The sequence below is a fragment of the Coloeus monedula genome, assembly GCF_965178545.1.
Source record: "Coloeus monedula genome assembly, chromosome: 15".
Lineage (NCBI taxonomy): Eukaryota > Metazoa > Chordata > Aves > Passeriformes > Corvidae > Coloeus > Coloeus monedula.
This window is the reverse complement of record NC_138795.1, coordinates 17,943,838-17,964,117: the sequence shown is the minus strand read 5'-3', so window position 1 is coordinate 17,964,117 and position 20,280 is coordinate 17,943,838. Positions and strand designations below refer to the sequence as shown.

The 20,280-nt window shown below is 55.9% G+C and overlaps 1 protein-coding gene across 3 annotated transcripts in view; it reads right to left on the bottom strand.

Moving 5' to 3' along the window:
- Positions 1–2,612: 2,612 nt before the first annotated feature.
- The window catches only part of SIL1 (SIL1 nucleotide exchange factor), a 106,702-nt gene continuing 89,034 nt past the window's right edge, over positions 2,613–20,280 (bottom strand). For all 3 annotated transcript variants that reach the window (XM_082291248.1, XM_082291250.1, XM_082291249.1), the window contains 3 exons: positions 7,258–7,354; positions 4,998–5,162; positions 2,613–3,014 (listed from right to left, as the gene is read on the bottom strand). In XM_082291248.1, coding sequence (XP_082147374.1) covers positions 2,664–3,014; positions 4,998–5,162; positions 7,258–7,354 — 613 coding nt within the window. In that variant the 3' untranslated portion in view covers positions 2,613–2,663. The remainder of the gene's footprint in view (positions 3,015–4,997; positions 5,163–7,257; positions 7,355–20,280) is intronic.

Below are 20,280 nucleotides of genomic sequence, written 5' to 3'. Positions count from 1 at the left end.
CACGTTGAATTTATGCCGCTTTAATTGTGTGTGAAGGTTCCGTGCCACGATTTAATGCCCGTTAATGAGCGCCTTTCCCACCCCGAGCTCTCCCTGCTCCCACCGCCTTTGGGATGCGCCAGGGAGCGGGGGGACAGCAGAGGGGAGCGAGGCACCCAGGGCTGTTTCCTAAGGCAGGTGCTGGGTCCAAACCAGGCCACGGCAGCCAAACCTCAAACACGGGATTTGAGGAGAGAGCGGAGAGGGCGGGGAGGGGCGAGTGCATTCGAAACCCCAGCAAATGGTGAGAAAAGGAAAAATCCATTAAGGCACATCAGCCGCTGCTTGTGCTGAGGGTGTTGGTTGGAGGCTGGGGAGTGTCCCAGGGAGACACAGCCCGGGGGCTCTGCCGACCCCCGCTCTGCCCAAAGGGTGCCAGGGTTTGGGGAGCTCAGGCTGAGCCAGCACGACCCTCCTGATGCTCTTGTGGGTGCGAGGGGAAGGAGCTGGAGCTGTTCCTGGCCTGGCCACCTGTGTGACTCCAGCATTTAACACCCGACCCCCTCTGGAAGCTGGAGGAATGGGGGGGGCCCTGTTAGCTCCAAAATTAAGGATGGAAGTGCTTATCCCACCTCCTAGACCTGCAGAAGGAGGGGGTCTGGTGGCTGGGGCATGCGGTGGGGAGGGGTCTCTCTAATACAGAAGGAGCTGGGCCAGGGTGCCCTGTGCCCTGAGACCCCCTGGCCACGAGAAGCTGCTCTGGGCAAGAGCTGGAATGGCCTTTGGCAGCCACACCCCGATGCCAAGGCCCTGCCTCACCCAAGCACAGCAAAGGAACCCGGAGCACACCCCCACGGGGGCAAGGGCCGAACCCCCCCAGAGCAAACCCCCAAATCACCTCGGCCCCAGGGTTTGGGGGCTGCTGAGCTCCAGGGGTTGGGGTGACTCCAGCAAACCCCAGCAGCTGATGGGGTGCCCTGGACAGGGGGGCTCCTGATCCCCCTGCAGAGCCCGGTGCCCTTTGGGCAGGGGGACACAGAGTGTGGGTGTGGGGCCCCTGAGTGTCAGCGCTGCCCCAGGACCTCACACAGCCTTTGCCCCACGAGTGCCCTGCCAGTGCCGGGTGCCTCGGGAGCAGCACTGCCAGGAAATTGTTATTTGTTATTATTTTTTGGCCTCCTTTCAGTGCTCCACGTCCGTGGCTGTGTCACTGTGGTGGTGTGAGGGAAACAGCTGGGGGGGTCACTGGGACTCTCCCACGGGCACAGGCACGTCCTGCTGCCATCCCAGGACACAGGGGCTATTCCAGGGCTGGGCACCGAGTGGCACTGACCAGGAGACACCACCTGCTCCCTCCCGGGCTGCCCCGGAGCCCCACGGGCACCCTCCACCCCCAGGGCCAGCCCAGGCGTCCCCAATGAGCCCCTGCTCAAAAACTTGTCGGCTTTAAGACTTTTAGGAGAAGTGAGTGGGATTTTGGCTTTGGGGTTGGACAGGGAAGGCTGCTGGTGGTTTTCTCCCTGGCTCAGCCCCTAAGGAGGTGTTAGACAATCCCCACCTTAAATCCAGCTGTGAGACAGTGACAAGGCCAGGCAGGGCCTGAGAAATCCCTGTGCTGATCCCCCCCCAGTTCTGCTTGATCCCTGCTTCACCTGGCATTGCTCCAGAGGTTCAGGTTTCCAGCAGAAAAGCCCCTTCCCATGCTTGTCTTGGCTGCTAACATCAGAAATAGATATATTTTTTTAAAACCTACAAAGCAAAGCAAAGCCTTGGCAGGGCTGGATGGGACATGCATTTCAGATAAAAATAGAAAAAAAAAATTTAATGCCACAAAACAGCCTGAACAAACCCCAAAAAGAGAAAGATCAAAACAGAATCAATAGTTATAATTAGCCCTGCTACTTAACAGTGACAAGTGACATGTTGTACACAGGAGCCACAAATATTTGAGCACAAAGAAGGGCTGGTGGCCCTGAACCAGCCCGGTGACTGCAGGGCCATGGGGGGATGGATCTGGTGGCATTTGTGCCCATCCCCGGTGGTGGCAGAGCCCTGCAAGGGCTGGGGATGGAAGGGACCAGCCGGGCTCTGCCAGGCCTGGAGGGAAGGCTGGGATTCAAACATCCCCCCCCGGCTGTGCTGGAAGCCAGGTGTGCTCTGTGTTCCCACCTCCCACTGCCTTCACCTCTCTGTGCTGCTGGGCAAAGCCTGGGGAGGAAAAGCTGCTTCTCCCCAAAGGGGGTTGGCAGGAAAGCTGCTGGACAGCACCCATGGCAGTGGCCAGCACCTGGCTGCTGTCACCTCTCAAGGCTGTGAACTTTGTCTGCAGGGTTTTTTTGATATTTCACAGTGTTGCTGCTGCTGTAGGAAGAACCAATGAAGGGTGGGAGCAGCACAAACACAGCCCCCCATGAGAACACTGCTTGTTCCCTTTCTGCAGATCCCAAATTCCCCAGCTGAGCTCCCACCTTGTTCCCTCCACAGTACACCTCCATTTTTCCAGCAGTATCCCATGAAAACAGGACGTACCCCCCACCCCAAGGTGTTTTAATAATGAAGTTGTTGGCACACAGTGCTGGGATCTCGTTTAGTCCAGCAGTTTATTCCAATGTGCACCTACACCACTGCCAGCCAAACTCACGCTGCCACCCTGAATTCCCTGGAACTGGACTGAACGTACGGTTTCACCTCAGCTCCTGGATGATGGTGTTTATAGAGCCGAGGAGCTCCCTGAAGTAGCCGTCCTTGTCCCCTTCCCGCTGCTCCTGGGCCGCCAGCTCCTCGTACTCGCTGCGCAGGAGGCTGAGCGTGGTGCCCAGGGTGGGGTCCCCCCGGTAGTGCTCCCTGCAGAAGGCCATCAGGACCCCCACCAGCTTGAGGACCTTCTCGCGGGTGTCGTGCTCGGGCATGGCCAGCAGATTGGGCACCAGGGCACACCAGCCCTGCTCCAGCACCGCCGGCACCAGCCTGACCTGCTGGTACTGCTGGATCTTCTCCTCCATCTGCTCTCCGTGCTGGGAGTCCTCAAGCAGCATCTGTGGGAAGTGGTGGAACACAGATTAATGTCCCTGTCAGAGAGGAACTGCTCCAGGAGGTGACGCAGTAGAGGATGCACGCCTGTACCACCTGCCTTGGATGGGGACTTGCCACAGAAGACCAGACTGTGTCCTGGCTCCCTGGCCACAGGGACTGGTTGTCCACCCTGGAAAACTGCCAGTGACTGGGGGTTTCTGTGTCACACAGCCTGGGAGGGGCTGAAGGGGCAGGAAGCTCAGCAGGACTTGTAAGGTCTCTGGTCTGATGTTTTTTGCTGCTGGACAGGTGCCTGCAGCACCTAATGAACATCATCACTTGGCTCCGTGCTGCTCCTCCTGGAGATGGGGATCTCGGTCTCCTCCAGCCACAGCCAGACCTTCCCCTCCCAGCCTGGTCCAGAAAACCCAGTACTGGAATTCTGCAGGGGGCTGGATCCCTTACAGTGAGAGGGACCTGCCTAGAGCAGCACTGGGGCCAGGGGGAGGAAGGGAAACTCCGCAACACCCTCTGGGGCTCAGATGGTGGAGGGGCTGTTGACAGCATGGAATTCCCAGACAGGCTCCATTCCCCCAGGGCTCCTGCTGGCCTGGTGCTGGCCCCTGTGACAACCACGATGTCCATGTAAGGCAGGGCTCTGTTCTGAGGGCTCCTGTGGGACTGCTGGGCAGAAATCCAGCGCTGGGGACGGGATGGGGCAGCCAGCAGGACAGGAGCTGCCAGAAGCCTTGGGACAATGCTGTGGGTCCCTGAGGGGGTCAGTATTGTGTTCCCTGGTCACCAGTGACAGTGGGCTCTGCCAGGCCCTGGGCACTGCTGTGAGAGCCTGGTGACAAGGACTGACAGGAATGACACAGTGGGGACATGGAGGGACTACACCAAGGAGACCTCCACTCTCCTGGTCCTCTTGGAGAGCTGCCTGCTGAAGTGCAGGCAGGATTTGGGGTGAAAAGGAAGGAATGTGGCAGAAGGAGCCGTTCAGAGCCCCAGCGACTCCTGTTTGCACTGAGAGCACTGCCAGGGTGGTTTATGATTCCAAACCAACCCATCTGACAGTCACCCATCCCACCCCAAACCTGCCACCCCAGCTCAGAGCAGCCCCCCATCACCCAGGGTTCAGCATTCCCAATCCAAAGAGCAGCTAAAAATCATTGTTTTAACATAAACCCGAGAATCTGGAGGGCTGTGCCTGCCCCAGACCCACGGAGCTGGGAACAGATGGGGCTGCTGGAGGGGGCAGCTGGAAAATGGGCAGCAGGATCAAACGGGAATGGCTTGAGTCAGAATGTCCATGTCTGCTCCTTTCCCATGGAGCTGACAGGATCATGTTAGAGTCAGCACCTGGTAAGATTTCAGACCTGCTAAAATAATTTGCACCTTTACAAAGTCTCTTGGAAAATAACTGATTTAACAGAGAGGTGCTGCTCTGCCGTGCCTGCAACCCAGGTATTAGAGCAGCCATAATCCGCAGGGCAAATTGGCCATAAACTGAGCCAGAGTGGATTTAATTCCCATTCTCTGGAGTCAGGGAAATGCACAGACTGAACAACAAGCCATGGCGAGGAAAGACAGGCTTTAAACTGACATTTACAGCAGTAATCCAGGGTATTTGAAAATAAAACACGGAACGTGGCGGGCTGGGCTCCAGCGAGGGACGTGCAGCAGGCAAAGGGCTCTCGGCAGGCCAGGCTGGCCTTGTCCCCTGGCCTCAGCTGGACACCACAGCCCAGGGCCTGCATTCCCTACTCGTGTCCTTGGTGTCCTGCTGTTCAAACACCCTCGGGAGGAAATGGTGGCAGTGGCTTGAAGGCAAACGAAGGTTTCAGCTCCCCCAGGCACTCGTGTGGTATCAGCCAGGGGCTGTAGGGGACTCATCCCCACTGATGCTGGGCTGGCTCCTCCTCATCCTCGACCTGTGAGGATGTTCAGCCTTGGCTGGTTTGGGGGTGAAGGTGGGGAGTGCCAGGTGCCATCCCAGCTCTCACCTTCTCCATGATGAGGTCGTAGAGCAGTGTCACCACACGGACATGGAGGGTCTCCATCCCCTTCTGCCGGAACAGGCTCCTGAGCACCTGGAGGCCACCCAGCTTGAGGAACTGCTGCTGGGCATAGGGGAAGTGTCTCAGCATGGAGGACAGGGCGAAGAGAGCCTGGTGGAGAGGAGAGGGCAATCAGCACAGTGGCCATGGCCATCACATGTGGCACAGCTCCTCTTCATGGCACCCCGTGGGGACAGCAGAAACACGCTCCAGCCCCTCTGTGCAGAGCTCCACACAAAATGCTTTCCAACCTTTCCTTGCTGAGGGGCATCTCCAGCAGTCCCCTTTGCAATCCCAACCCTCCCTAGCACTGTGAGGATGCCCAGACTGGGGTACTTCCATCCAAACCCCAGTCTGGGCTGTCATTGAGGGGCCCATGGCCAGCCCCTGGCAGACCCAACACCATCCCTTCTCCCTGTTCACCCCCACGCAGGCACAGAGCCCGGCCATGGGATGGGGTGAGGGGGGGTCCAGCAGCACTCAGCAGAGCCTGATCCCTGCGAGGTGATGTGGGCACCTGGCTGATGTCCCTAAACCTCCACAGTCAGAGGGCAAGGCCATGGCATTCCCCAGCACCCAGCCCAGCCCAGGCCCTGTCAGGGTGCAGCCCCACACACCAACAGCCGGAGCCCAGCTCCCACGGGTGCCCCGGGGCCTTGGCTTGGAGCCGAGGAGGCAATTAGGGGCCACCCCAGCCCTGCTGCCTGTCGCACTGTCTGGCTCTGACAGCCCTGGTGGCACAGGGACGGCGGGGCCCGCCCGGGGCAGGGGACGCGCTGCTCATCGGGCGCCTGCCAGGAGCCGAGCGGGCTCCTCGCACAGGGGCCGGGCCTGGCCCGCTCTGCCGGACAGATCCGAGCTGACAGCCATGTCTTCCCCGGCCCCATTTGTTTCTATTTTCCATTTTCCGAGTTGCCGCTGGTGAATTTGAGATGCTGCTGTCTCCCTTTTTAATCGTAGGCCAAAGGACGGCGGAGGGAAGAAGTGCACTTTTGGCCTCGCTGCCGTGTGAGCAGCGGTGCGGAAGAACCACCGGAGCGGAGCCCAGGGCTGCTCCCTGTGCGGGAAGGGGCCGGGGCACCGGCCTGTCCTTGGTCTGGAGACACAGGAGACTGCACACAGCACGGGAGCTGGAAATTAAAGCCTCTGTCCTCCTGGAAAAGGGGGTTCAGCCCTTGGAGGGTCTTGTACAGCTGTGTGTGAACGTGGACAATACTGAGCCCACCCCTCTCGCTTCTCCAGGGACTGCCAGCACGAGGCACTCGGGTTCACTGGAAAGAATTATTCTGGTTCACAGTGATGCTGTGAGAGCCCCTGCATGCCCGGTCATCCCTCCCCACCCCAAAAGGAGCGCTGGGTTGAGGCACAGGCACTCCTGGGAGGAGTTTCTGAGCACAGAGCATCCCGTGGGATCACCTCACATCCATGGCCAAATGCAATGGGGTTCCACAGCCTCTCCTGTGCCTTTCACTTGCTGGGGGACTTTTACCACGGCTAAAGGGGAACATATTTTAGGGAGCTCGTTAGAGGCGAATGGAAGAGCCAGTGGTGCCCCCACCCTGCTGGACCCCTCGTGCAGGAGATCCCCGTGGAAAACAGGGCTGGGGGTTTGGGAGCAGCCAGGTGGTGTTACAGAGGTGGCATCACACACTAAAGCGAGGGTAATGGGATCTCATGCTCCAGGGAATACAGCAGGGAGGGAGGGAGAGAGGCAGGGAGGGGGTGAGGAAGCCCCCAGCCCGATGGACAGCGCTGCACATTTGGCTGGGGGCTCTTGGTGCTGCTCCTTGCTCCAAAGCCTCTGCCAAAGGCAGGACACGGGGCTGGCTGCAGCAATTAGCTCCTTCCAAACGTCAGCTCCCGTGTTTGTCAGCCTGGGATGCGCGTGCTGCCATGGGGACCCTGGCCTGTGCCCCCCAGGAGCTGTGGCACCGCGCCCTGTCCCCACGGGCTGGCAGAGCCACCGTATGTGCCACTGCTGGCACTGGGAGAGACCACAGAGCCAGGGGAGTGTGGGCACCAGCCAGTGCTGCTGGGGTGGCCTGGCCCCCAGGGCCCCTCTCCTGCTCCCCTGGGAGTGAAGCCCACCCGGCGTGGGGAGCAGCGGGGGTCCCACACTCTCCAGATGTCAGTGATGTCCTGAGGGTGTTTACATGGAGCTCAGCACAAACCCAGCTTTGCCCAGAGGTGCAGCCCCACTCCTCACCTTCTTCCTGACAGCCAGGGGTTGTTCCGTGGCCAGGATAACCAGAAGCTTCTGCAGGGCACCCCCCTCGATGGCCTCGATCTGCACTTTAGGGTTGCTGCAGGGATGAAAGCAAAAGGCAGGTCACCAACAGAGTGGGGCGTGGCAGGGTGGGAGGGACCCTGGTCTGGACCCTGGTCTGGCTTCACCAGCAGGACCAGGGCAGTGCCTGTCCCCTGTGCTGGACCTGCTGTGGCACCCCAAGGGCTCTGTCCAGTTCTGGGCCCTCACTTCAAGAAAGACCTGGAGGGGCTGGAGCATGTCCAGGGCAGGGAACGGAGCTGGGAAGGGGCTGGAGCCCCAGGAGAGGCTGAGGGAGCTGGGAAAGGGGCTCAGGCTGGAGCAAAGGAGGCTCAGGGGGGACCTTGTGGCTCTGCACAAGTCCCTGACAGGAGGGGGCAGCCGGGGGGGTCGGGCTCTGCTGCCAGGGAACAGGGACAGGAGGAGAGGGAACGGCCTCAGGCTGGGCCAGGGCAGGCTCAGGGTGGACAGCAGCAGGAATTTCCCCATGGAAAGGGTGCTCAGGCCTTGGCAGGGGCTGCCCAGGGAGGTTTGGAGTGCCCATCCCTGGAGGTGTCCAAGGAAGGGCTGGAGGTGGCACTCGGTGCTCTGGGCTGGGGACAAGGTGGGCATCGGGCACAGCTTGGACTCGATGGGCTGGGAGGGCTTTTCCAGCTTCAGTGGTTCTATTTCTATTCTATTTCTATTCTATTCTAAATTTCCACCCCACAGTGGACATGAGCAAGGGTCAATCCAGCCTGATCACAAACCAAAATCCCACAGCTCCCATCAATCCTGGCTCATGGTTATGGAAAAGTACAAACCCTGCAGCCACCTCAAACACACCTGAAATGAAGGCAGTCGGGGTGGGGAGGGCACACTGGATCACCTGGGCCTTCCCACCACACCCCCCATCCCACCTGGCCTCCCCTGGCAAGGAGCCCTCCCCTGTGGCTCCCTGCCCCATGAATTCTCTCACTTCACACCACATCCACTCCTTAACAGCCTTTGCATTCCAGTTCCTGCTTCCCCCTCTCCTCGCTTGCTGCGAACCACCCACACACCTCTCACAGCAAGAGCTCCTCTCCAAGGACTACAGTGGCTGAATCCACCCTTCTGCCTGCGAGGACAGACTGAAACCTCAGGTCAGGGTGTCAGCAGCTGCCCAGGGACACACAGACAGACAGACAGACAGACCATTGCCCCCATCCATGCTGACGCATTGCAAGCCCACTTCTGATGCACCTTGGAAGGTGGTGGAGATGCTCCAGGCTCCCTCCTTGGCAGGGCTTTCACAGTCAGAGCACAGTGTGCCAGCTGTCTGATCCCTGATCCTGGGTCTGATCCCAGGTCTCTCACGCTCCAGGAACAGCTCCAGCACTTCAGCCTTTGCTCAGCTCTGAAGCAGCAATTGCACCGTGCCAGACAAGGGTCACCCACCCTGCTACAGCACAGCACCCACAGCTCTCAGTGCTCCCAGGGAGCTGCTGGAGCAGCCATGGCCAAGCCCCTCCATGAAATGAGAGAGACAGAGGCAGGCAGGGTCATAAACAGAACCAGAGACAAATGGAGCTGGGCAAGGAGCAGCTTGGAGTTAAACCCAGGGCTCCCAGAGACACAGCAAAGCACCACATTCATCTCTCGCAGCCAGTGTGCCCTCCCTGCTCCACCCACGCTGTGCTGCTTGCACCAGAAGGAGCCACCCGTGGCACAGAGGCAGCAGATCTGGTATGGGCTCCCCAGCTGGTGTTACCAGCCTGACCTCAGGGCAAGAAAACCTTTGATTTCCCCTTCCTCAGCCGCTTGCTGCAGCAGACATCCAGGCAAAGCCATGGCACAGGCACCCTGCTGAGGTGGGGGCATCTGTGCCCTGCCCAGAGAGGGCAGGAGGGAGAAAGAACCAACCCAGGAGCTCCAGGATCCTCCTGCACATGAGACTTTCACAGCACAGTTCTCAGCCCCACACGTGCAGCCCTGCAGCATCCCTGGGAGCAAACCAGCTTCTGCAGTGCCTGCGTTGGGTGGGACCTGACACATTTACCACCATGAGTCCATCCCCAACCTCCCCATGCCAGGACATAAAAGGAGTCTCCTCTTCAAAAACAGGATGCGATTTTCCACCCCAATACACTGTGCAACGACCCATGGATGGCATCTCTGAATGGCCTGGGCTGGACACTGATTTGGGGAGTCAACAGAAGCAAACAGCACCAGCCCTAAAACTGCAGCTGTTCCCAGGCCACTCCTGGGCCCAAGGCCATCTCCCCCAGCTCACAACTGGGGCTCTCATTCATCTCCAGCAAACCTGCAGCCACAGCCATGGCCCTGACAAAGTGGTCCAAAAATCTGATCCAATTTCACATGCAAGTCCCTCTGGGCAATGGAGACCAGTGCAAGTGCAGAAGCAGCTTGCAGGAAGGCACTTTGCAGAAAGGCACTGCACTGCAAGGACAATCCCCTGGGCTGGAGACCTCCTGGTGCCGTTCAAGGAAAACGGCACACATGGGATATCCAAGCTTCTTTGTCACATCTCTCTAAAATAAATAATAAAACCTCTTACAGCAAGAGACACAACTGAGAAATTGGTATGCCTTTAATGCTTGGCTGGTCACCTGGAGGATTTGATCTAATTAAAATCTCTGAACCATGGAGCTTTTGCAAAGGAGCAGCTCTGGAGGTGAGGGAGCCTTCCTGGCTGCTGGGTGTGCCGCTCACTTCTCGGTGCTCCTGTTGCTCTGTCTCTGCTATCAACGGTCCTGGCTTCAAGCTAACAAAAAAGCTCATTTGAAGGTTTGGAAAACCCAGCACAGATCTGTACAAATTACACTGTCAAGCCCAGGGAAAAGCAGCCTTAACAAAATAAACACAATGAGACAGAGTGTGGAGCGCTCGCATGGGAAATTCAGCCGTGCTAATCTGCTCATGGAGACAGGATGGTGGCACCTGCAACAAAATTCACTGCAACGGGAGTCTGAGGCTGGGCCAAGGGCCCAGCCTATGGTGACATCCCATAATGCTGCAGTGATGGCACAGATTTGGGTGTGCTCCACTGATGAGATTAATCAGCCCCTCTCCTGGGTCAGGAACAGCCACAGGGCTACAGGGACTCGACACAAGCCCCGTGCAGCTTCCCAAAAGAGACCCCTGTGTGCTAAACAGCCCCAGTTTGTCCTGGGGGACCCAGCCTAGCTGTGGGGTCACAGCACATCCCCTCCAGATGTGGCCCTCACTGCACATCTGAGGTCCTTGTGCCTCCCAGCTGTGCTGCCCACATCCATCACACCCACCTCTCAGTCTGTGGCTAAAGAGTAGCAAACAAGGCTGGGTAGAGGCCCACTGGGACTGATCCATGCAAGAAACTGCCCAGGCACTGGGACAGGCTGAGGGTAAGGGGCACGTGCTGTGTTCACGCTGGCCAAGAGGTGTGGAGCAGGGGTGAAGATCTTGGGAAGACCAGCAGGATTCACTACTGCCCACAGGTGCCCTCACCATCATCCCTGAGCAGCTCCTGAGGAAGCTCTGTCCCTTCAGAGGTGGGATCTGTCCTGTGGTGGGAGTTCCTGAACTTCCTGAGACATGTGCCACCCATCCCAGACTGGGAGAGCCCCTCTGAGCAGCTCCAGGCAGGGGCCATCAGCCCCTCTCTGTGTGGATCCTGGAGATGGATCCCCCCTTCCCTGGCTCTGGGGTTGTGACTGTGCAAGCACAGCTTTACTGTGCCAGTTCTTCAGCCCAGCACTTCCCTCTCAGTGGCTGGGGAGGGTGACCTTTGCTGGACAGGGGAAACACAAAAGCAGGGGAGGGAAAGCCACCAGCAAACCTCCTCCTGAGCCTGTCCTGTGCACTGGAGAGAACCTTGTCTGCCCCTTCACACCTCCCTGTGCTGGAATCACCGCTTCCCACGAGGGGCTGGACATTATTACAGTCACAGCTGCTTTGCCAGAGCAACGTGAGCCTCAACAGCTCAGGGAGAGGGGAGCAGAGGAATTAAACTGGGATCAGCTATTGGAGTGAAACCAAAAGGAAGCTGATGCAGAGCCTGGTCAGCAGCAGGCCTGCCTTGGGCAGGGGGTGAAGGCAAAGATGGGACCCAGCTGCCAGGTCATCTTCCCCAAGCTGCCAGGTCAGGATGCTTGTGCCCTTCCTCCTGTTTTTTCTTCCATTAAATCTCTTTGTGGAATCAGCAAGGCTCAGGATGTGGATGACTGGCCAGAGGATCCCCAAGCAGGATGGAGGTGTCCTGGAATAGAGATGGTCTCACAAGCTGGGGTCAGAGCCCCCCAGACAGCCACTGCATGCCCCCCACTTCCCCAGCACCTGGCTGGTAGGGACCTGCTCCTGCCATGGCTGCCCTTTATCCCTGGATGCTGGTTTGGGAATGCTGTGGAGCAGCACCAGTACGGTGGATTGAAAATCCAGCATGGGCTTCTCTGCCATTTTCACTGGCAACCCATGGCATGGAAGCAGCTCCCACTTTGCAGATGAAGGGATTTTTGAAGAGCACTCTCTGTAAAGAGATACCCTCATTCCACTCCTCCTAGGACAACCCTAAGTGCACAAATTTAGGAGAGACTTCTCAAAGTTTTTGCAGACTGCACATGCGATGGGTGTGGGAAGACTGAAAAGCAGAAACACAGCCCTGAGGCGACAGCAGCTCTGGAGTTAGGTGGGAACTTACAATAAGGCAGCAAAATTAGATTTAAATTAAAAAAAAAAAAAAAGGCAAGCAAGCCAAGTAGTGCAGAGGGACCCAGGGACTTGGAAGCACAGAGCAGGGCAGGGCAGGCAAATGCCCTCGTCTCTCCTGCTCTGACAAGGACACACACAGAATATTTATTTCATGGCCTGCTTGTTGCAGAAACTGCATGAGACCTTAGGAAAGAAAGGGTCACCTCCTCTCCTGGACATCCTGCTGAAGCCATGTGGGGAAGGACCAAGCAGAGGTGTGCAGGGGAGTGGGATGGAGGGGCCACCCCTGCCCAGGTGCTGGCACAGCACCTCTCCTGCCCTGGCATCTCCCCAGGCACCGGGAGCCGAGGCTGCAGGGTTGTGCTCTGATGAAAGCCCTGGTGCTGGTGCAAAGGCATGATAATCACTGGGCTAGACGGGGCTTAATGGGTCTCTGCTCTGCTCAGAACAGCGCTCTGTGGTGCCACGTGGGAAATCAAAGCCCGGGATCAAAGTCTGTAAGTCTCTGAAACAGCCTAAAAAATTTAGTGTAGTCTATTTAGCCTGTGCTATAACCTGAGGATCAGAGACAGGCAGCGAGGCAGCATTGCTTACCTTGCCCTCCCCCTCTTTCCCTTCCCCTCCACAGTTTTCAGTCCAAAATCTGTAAATGGAGAAAACAAGAGCAAACCAACAGGACCGAAATGTGCCTTGTCTGGCTCCTGGGGCTCTCAAACCCTCACACCTGGGTCACAGTTTGACAGGCAATGGAAAAGGTCATTTCTGTGAGTCCTGGAAACAAAGCAACACAACCAGGGTCACACTTGAAAAGGCCAATGACTTCTTCATCCTTCTCTGTGTTTGGAGGATTTCTGACAGCTCTTGTAAGCACAGTCATGTTAAAATTATTTGACAAATAATAGATAGAGAGATAAAACAGATCATTACAATGTCAGTAATTCCAGCCTGAACTAGAGCTGTAAATCTGAGATGCTGAACAAGGGCAGAAGAGAGAGGCAGGGTGATCAGCAGCTCTTTAATACTTGCACGACTGAATTTCAGATTGCAGGTTTAAGAATAAAAAAATAAAAGCATTGAAACAGCTCAAGTGAGAAGTGACACTTAAGGAGAACATGGTTTCCTCCTGCACTCCAAGCTCTGGCTATGAACTCTCCCTGTGGGAAATGACCACGGAGCAGCTGCAGTCAGCCAGATGGCTCCGAATCCATGACCTCCCAGGTATCCACATCTCCTTCCAAACTTCCTGTCTTCCTTCTTAAGAGGAGGATAACTGGGACAACTCGGTATCAACAGCCCTGCAGGCCCCTCACCCTCCGAAACGACCCCCTGGCTCTGCCAGCAAATGACCCTTAGGCACAGGGTGGGTGAATCCCTTACAAACCACGTATTTAACTGAGGCTTCCCACACTGCACGGTCCCAAACTCTGGAAAAGGACATTTGCATGCACAGTATGAGATACAGGATAATAATAAAATTACCCCAACGCCACCAAGGCTGCCTGTGACTATTTGGAGTGAGAAGGAGGAGGGATGAGGCACAGTCACCCCCAGAGCCCCAAGGGCTGCATGCAGCAGAACTGGCCTAAAAATCCTCTTCTCCGAGCACCAGCTCAGACCTGAGTTTATCACAGACAAAGGCCTTCAGAGCTATGACTTAAGGAAATTAAAAACCACCCAGAAAAATGGAGCCCTAAGTAGCTACACCGATGAAAATACAGAGGAGAAGAAAGCAGGGGTGAGGGGGGAAAACCTGACAAAAGGAAAACTAGGTTTCAATAGGCAACACAATACAACAATTTCATATGAAAGATGTGAAGCACAAAAGCGATGTTAGATGTTCAAAAGCCCAGAATATAGGAGAGATATAAAAAAATCCCCAAGAAGATGAAAATCTCCACTTCAATGCGATGCTGCCTTCCCACTTTCTACCAAGCCAGGCGCTCGTCGCCGTAGCGGGGGAGCAGCGGCGTCCCTGGGAGAGCAACACGGCCGCCGGTGACATCCTGGATTACAGGGACACAGCACGGCCTTTAACGAGCAATTAGGTTATGGAGTGTTTGTTACTAAGAGGAGAACAGAACTGGAGAGGATAAATGGGAGCTGAGTACGTGACTCGGTGATTCTGATGGGCTGATGCGATACTCAAACGGAGGGAGCATGAATCATCCCAGAGACGCAGGAGCAGCGTGGAGGGCACCTGGGAAAAGCTGGGGGAACCTTGGCTTGGCTTCCAACCACGTATCTGGGTCCCAGGCAAGAGAGAGCCGAGCTTCTTATGAGCCCTCCAGCATCCCCTCTGAAAGCAGGAGGCTGTAACATCCCATTACAGAGAAGCCCCAGGCTCCCTGGGAACACAGTGACATCGGGTTTAACTGGGAAAACTCTGCTCTCAGCCGCACCATGGAAGTGGGAATTACCTCGTGCCAGCACCTGGCCCTTGGCAGTCACAACACTGAGCTGGAAGTGAGGAGTGTGGCATGGTCAGGAGCCACTGGGAGCCCTGCAGGGAGGAGACCCAGCTCACCTGAGCCCAGGCAGGGCAAGGGTAGTGTTTAGAACAGGAAAAAATCTGAGGAGCTGCGGTGCCCTAACGCAGCGTAACAGATGGATAATTAGATTTATACAAAGAGCTGTAAAAGTAAGTAATTAAATAAAAATACAGAATAACAAATCTGCTGCAGCAAGACACCTCACAGGGCTGCAGAAAGCCCCTGCAGCTGGGACCCAGCACTGCAGATGTGGGATGCAGGAGCTGGGGCACTTGTGTGGGTCAACAAAATCCAGGAGTTTCCCAAAGCACTGGAGAAAGCAATGGGAACACAGGGACTGAGTTGAGTCCCCTCCTCTTCCTCCCCTCTCTAGGGAGCAGAGTAGAATGAATACCAGCTCTGGCAGTAAAATCTCAGGTGCCAGAACAAAACCAATCACACCAGATTGTTCTGCTGAACACACACAAACAACAAACTGACTGGCTCCTTTTATAGCTGTAGGAAAAAATGGTCCCACAAAAGCAGGTAGGAGATCACACACAGCCCCAAAGGGAGCCAGGCAGGAATCCCAGTGCTGCAGCAGGAGTGGGGCCTCCAAGGACACCCTGAGAACCCTTCTCTTCTCCTGACCCTTGGCTTTGCCAGCTCTGAGCTGTATTTCAGTGCCAGCACGAGCCCCTGGCTCCAGGACACCAGCGCTGTCACTGAGCCCTCACTGGGCTGCTTTAGGGGGGATTTGCACCTGGAGCTCCCACAGACACCAGCGCACACGGCGGGTGCAGCTTCAAGAGCCTTGGATGACAGCTCAGCTTCCGTGGGTTTAATCAACAACCCACAGACTATTTTATGATAAAAAGCAAAGGTTTGGGGATTTTCGGGGCGTTGCCATCCCCCCATCAGCACTGTCAAGGTCAGCCCGACTTCTCCATTCTGATGGTGAAGGATGGGCCGTGCAGGCCACTCTGAGGGTTTGTCACCCCTCTGTGACACCAGGGCAGGACTGGGTGGCTCGTGTCCCGCCTGCAGCGGTCACAGGAACGGTGTGAGCTCTCTTCCAGCTCAGCGTGGTGAATGACTGATCCTTCCAGGTAGGTACAGGCAAGTGCTCCACAGTGCACAGAGAAAGGCATCCCAGGAAATCCCCCCAGTGCTCAATCACCCAAACTGATGCTTTGTTTTTGAGGGTAAATCAACCTTATGGCTCTATGTGCCACACTTACAAAACACTCCCCATGGGTTCCTGAAAGCCTGGTATTTACTGTAGGTCAGACGTGGATCGGTGCCAAGGGATGGGCTGTGCTTCATCAGAGGCTACATTAATAAAAATGAGGAGATGCTCTCTGAGTGTGAGCAGAACTCATTTATTTCTGTGCCATTTTAGCCAGAGCCCTCAAAAATTGTGTTCATTTCTTTTTAAAAAAATCCCGACACAGCAAGAAGCAAGAACAACAGTGCAGGATTAATACCACAGCCTCGAGCTCATCCCGTGTTGTTCATCACAGAGCCTTCAAAGCACCCCCTGATTTATAGATGGGGAGACTGAAGTGCTCCCAGGAGCGTCGGCAGCCACGTCAGGGTGCGAGTGTGTGGCTCCTGCCTCCCTGCTCCTCCTCTTCCTCACATTCCTGTTCTCTGCACACCTCCGCCCTCCCGCCTCCAGACCTGAACTGGCCCAGGTTGGTGGCAGAACACCCAAGGTCCTTCCCAGCTCTTTCCTGCCGCTGCAGGACCCTCAACAAGCCCCTCAGACCCCACAGTGGGGCAACTTTGCACAGAAGCCTCCCCACCAGTCTGCTGAACCGCTCTGGGCATCATTCCAGGCATGCCAAGTCACTCAGATATTTCAACAAAACCTATTCACACGCCTTAGGTGAGATGAAAATACTGCAAAAAGCTGTCTGAAAGCACCACAAGAAGAGAGCCTCGGCTCGGAACGCTCCAGCTCTCCGGTGCCGATGTGACACATCCCACTAATCATCCTGAGAGATGCTAAAGGGGGCCCGAGGCTGAGCCCCTCCATTGTTATTCGCTTTATTTGTTTGCTTGCTCATTTGAGCTGATTTTTCTTTAAGACAAGTGCTAATAATATCAAAAACCCGAGGAAGCCTGTGCCTGGCGCGTTCCTGTTGGGAATGCCAGCGGAGCGCAGGCACCGTGCAGCTCTTCCCCGAGACACAAAGCGAAGTGTGAGAACAGGCATTTCACTCCTCTCCCTTGCAGCAGCAGCTCGGCGCAGCCCTGTCCTATTTTAACCCTGCCATCTGCTCGCAGCTCCGCGCTCCTCCCGTAGCCGGGAAGGCAGAGCGCTGCTCCAGGCACAGCCTTCCATCAGCTCCCACCCGCTTGGCTGCCGGCCGTGCCCCGGAGCAGCCCCGGCTGCCACGGCGGGAGGTGCTGCTCCTTAAACACCCATCCCCTCATGGCTTACGAGCCTCATCCCGGCCCGTCCCACTCCTTGGCAGGCCAGGGAAGATGCTGGATCACAGGGAGACTCCCCCCCACTGCAGTGTCACTCTGACTCTTCCCAGTCCCACCGGGTTTAATGGTGCCATTAGAATCGTTTTAGTCGATAAAAGTAGATTTGTTTCACTGAGTCATGACTCGAAACCAAGACTTTGCTCCATTTACAAAAGCAAATCACCATCTTGCAAATGCCAAGCACAGATCTCAGCTCCAAAAGCGAAGCCTGGGGAATGTTTCCAGCCAGGGAGAGAATGGAAAAGCTGCATCTGCAAAAGCTAGGAAACGCTTTTTTTATTTATCTGGTTTCGATAAACAGAGAGGACGACCTGTGGAATACCAGCTCCTGAAGAAACTTGATGAACTCTGCATCAAGCGACTCAATCAAGCATTAATAGTGGGGAGAGCAACAGCAGGAAATGCCACGGGACCAGGGACTGCAACACAACCCACGGACAATTCCAGCCAGTTCCTGGGTGGGAAGCCCTCGAGGAAAACTTGGGAGTCACAGAAAGCACCAGCAATTCTTTCTGCTTTCTGATTCATCCCTACTCACTCACCCACCCACATGCCATGGCAGAGGAGGCTGTAACTGCTACATTTAGGATGACATTTAAAAATCAAGGTTGTGCTGCTGATGGTCATTAAAAATCCCACAGCATTTTTCAGAAACAAGTGGGTACTCACATCAGTGTCCCTGCCAAGTATCAGCACAGCAGTCATTTTTCTAGCAACTTCAGTTAAAAGATAAAAGAAAATTGTGCCCACCTATAATTACTGTTATTACTGTTGCAGTTGGTTTTAAAACATTCACTATATACCTCCACATTTTCTAAATACAATTTATGAAGAAAACATTTCCCAAAACCTTTCCAAGTGTCAGATTCATCTCTGTTAACATCAGACAGCTACAATTAAGACATCCAGCCCATAAAAGCTGCCTGGGCTCCCTCAGTAGCATGTTCTGACCTGTGGTCTGCACGTCCCTGGAGACCCTGTGTCTGTTCTTCCATGGGACTTGCCCTGGCCAACCCAGAAAGGCAAATCCAATGCCCAGCGCTTTGGGGGTCACTCTAAAGGGGGCTGCATCTGTTCTGAAAAGCATCTGAGGAATTCAAGGTCAGCAGCAGAGAGCAGAAAAGATGATTTTTCTCATGGGAGATGGGGCTGCCTTTGACTCCTGCCTTAGCTGGAATGATTTGCCAGTTGGAGGAGTCCCTGTCCCTGGATGGAGAGGGAGCCTGGATAGCCAGCTCAGGTGGACACCCATGTAGGAAGACTGAAGCTGGGTGACACAGATCCCATCTTCAGAGAGAGGGTGAAGGAAATACCTACGAATGCCTGAATCAAGCTCCCAAAGAGCCAAAATGATCAAGGTAGTTAATAAAATATGGGAATAACGCAAAGAATTCCTATGCAGGTACAGGAAACAAAGCCATGGCAGGTACCAGAGCTGAACCGGGTGCTCAGGAAGAGTGGGAGCAGGGAGAGGAGCACTTTCAGAAGGGAAGATTCTGCATAAAAGATGCAGTGGAATAAGATAATTATGCAGGAAGAGAGAATGTCAGCAGTGTGCCCTACATCACTGATGGATGGAGAGAGCGGATACCTTGACAAAGAAAGCCAATGTGCTAATTAAGATTTAATGACCCTGAAGGCAAAGGAAAAAAGCCCTCCTGTGCCACAGTGGAGGAGGGAGTGGACAGAGAGCCCCAGAATGGCAACGAAAGGGTTAGGAAAAGCCCAAAAGATCATGAGATGAACAACATCTCTGCAAGAGGGAGCATCCAGGCAGGTTCTGCAAGGCAGGAGAGAAGGGCTTCATCACCAGGGCAGCAGAAAGCTCCGAGAGCAGAGCGTGGCTGCGGAAGCTGAGCCGCCCGGATCCGGGAACAGCTTGAACGCGAAGGTGAAGGAGGCAGCGGGTTCAATTCATTCCACGCTCTGGAACTGTGGAAAGACATACGCCAGGCAAATGTGAGTTGTGATGATCACTTCCCACTGCTAGACTTCTCTAGGAGAGGACGGGAAGGTGACACAACCAGGAGTTCACACATGTGCTGCGAAGGCGCAGGAGGAGCCAGGGCTTGCCAGTACTGGCTGGGATGTAAAAGCCCGGCCTTGTAAACAAATCTGGCTCTGCCTCCCCACGGCTCTGCTGCCCTCTGGGTCTGCCGGGGTCAGGGTGCACACCACAGGGTCTGCCAGCCCTGGGGGGATGGGGTGCTGCCTCTGCCTTCAGAAGCTTAAGGAAATCACTTCAGAAATCACTGGTCCTACACCAATGCTTCCTGCCCAGATGGACGTCGGTGCATCCACGTGGGAGCAGCCTGCGCTGAGCTGCTGCAGAGCATCTCCTGCTGAGGTCCAGCAGCAGCAGCCAGACTGAGCCTGGCCGTGCACACCAGGGAGCTGGCCACGGCCTCCAGCCGAGCACACAGACCCCGCGGGAGGGGGCTGAGGAGTCACCTGCTGTGTTGGTGAGTAAGGACATGAGTGCATCACGCTCCCCTGGCCAGCCCTGGGGTGTGACACACTGGCCTCTTCCCGAGCGGAGCTGCCGCTGCCTCCTGACAACATCCGCGACTGATTTGTGACAATGACATCAGCGTCCACAAACATCCTGCCTGCTCCAGCCCTTACTCACATCCTTCCCTTCCTGCTGCCCCAGCAGCAAGGACACCGGCCCGCTGCCCATCCAGGGAGGATGAGCACAGCTCCTCATCCTCCCTCACGCTGGGCTGGCTCCCCACCTCACCCCACAGCTGATGGCACCGAGTGGCACCAGCACAGCAGGGTGACACCTTCCCCATGCTGGGCAATGCAGAGTCCAGGTCACAGCACTTGTGGGTGATGTCTGCAAACCATCACCCCATGGAGCATCGTCGTCACACTGACCTACCTCCTCCCCATTCTCTGCCTACTGTGCAAAAGCAAGAAAAAATCCTCCATTTGATCTCAATCAGCCATTTTTAAGTTCAGCAATGGATAGCAGCTATTCCACAGATTCACCCCTGCTCCGGAGACAGGCTGAAAGAGGTGGGGTGGAGGATGGAATGCTCTGAGGAAACCTCAGAGCCCATTCCAGTGCCTAGAAGGGCTCCAGGAGAACTGGAAAGGGACTCTGGACAAAGGCCTGGAGTGACAGGACAAGAGGGAGTGGCTTCACAGTGACAGGGGCAGGGTTGGATGAGACATTGGGAAGAAAATGAGACCCTGGCACAGGGTGCCCAGAGCAGCTGTGGCTGCCCCAGCCCTGGAAATGTCCAAGACCAGGTTGGACGGGACTTGGAGCAGCCTGGGACAATGGAAGGTGTCCCTGCCCACGGCAGGGGGTGGCACTGGA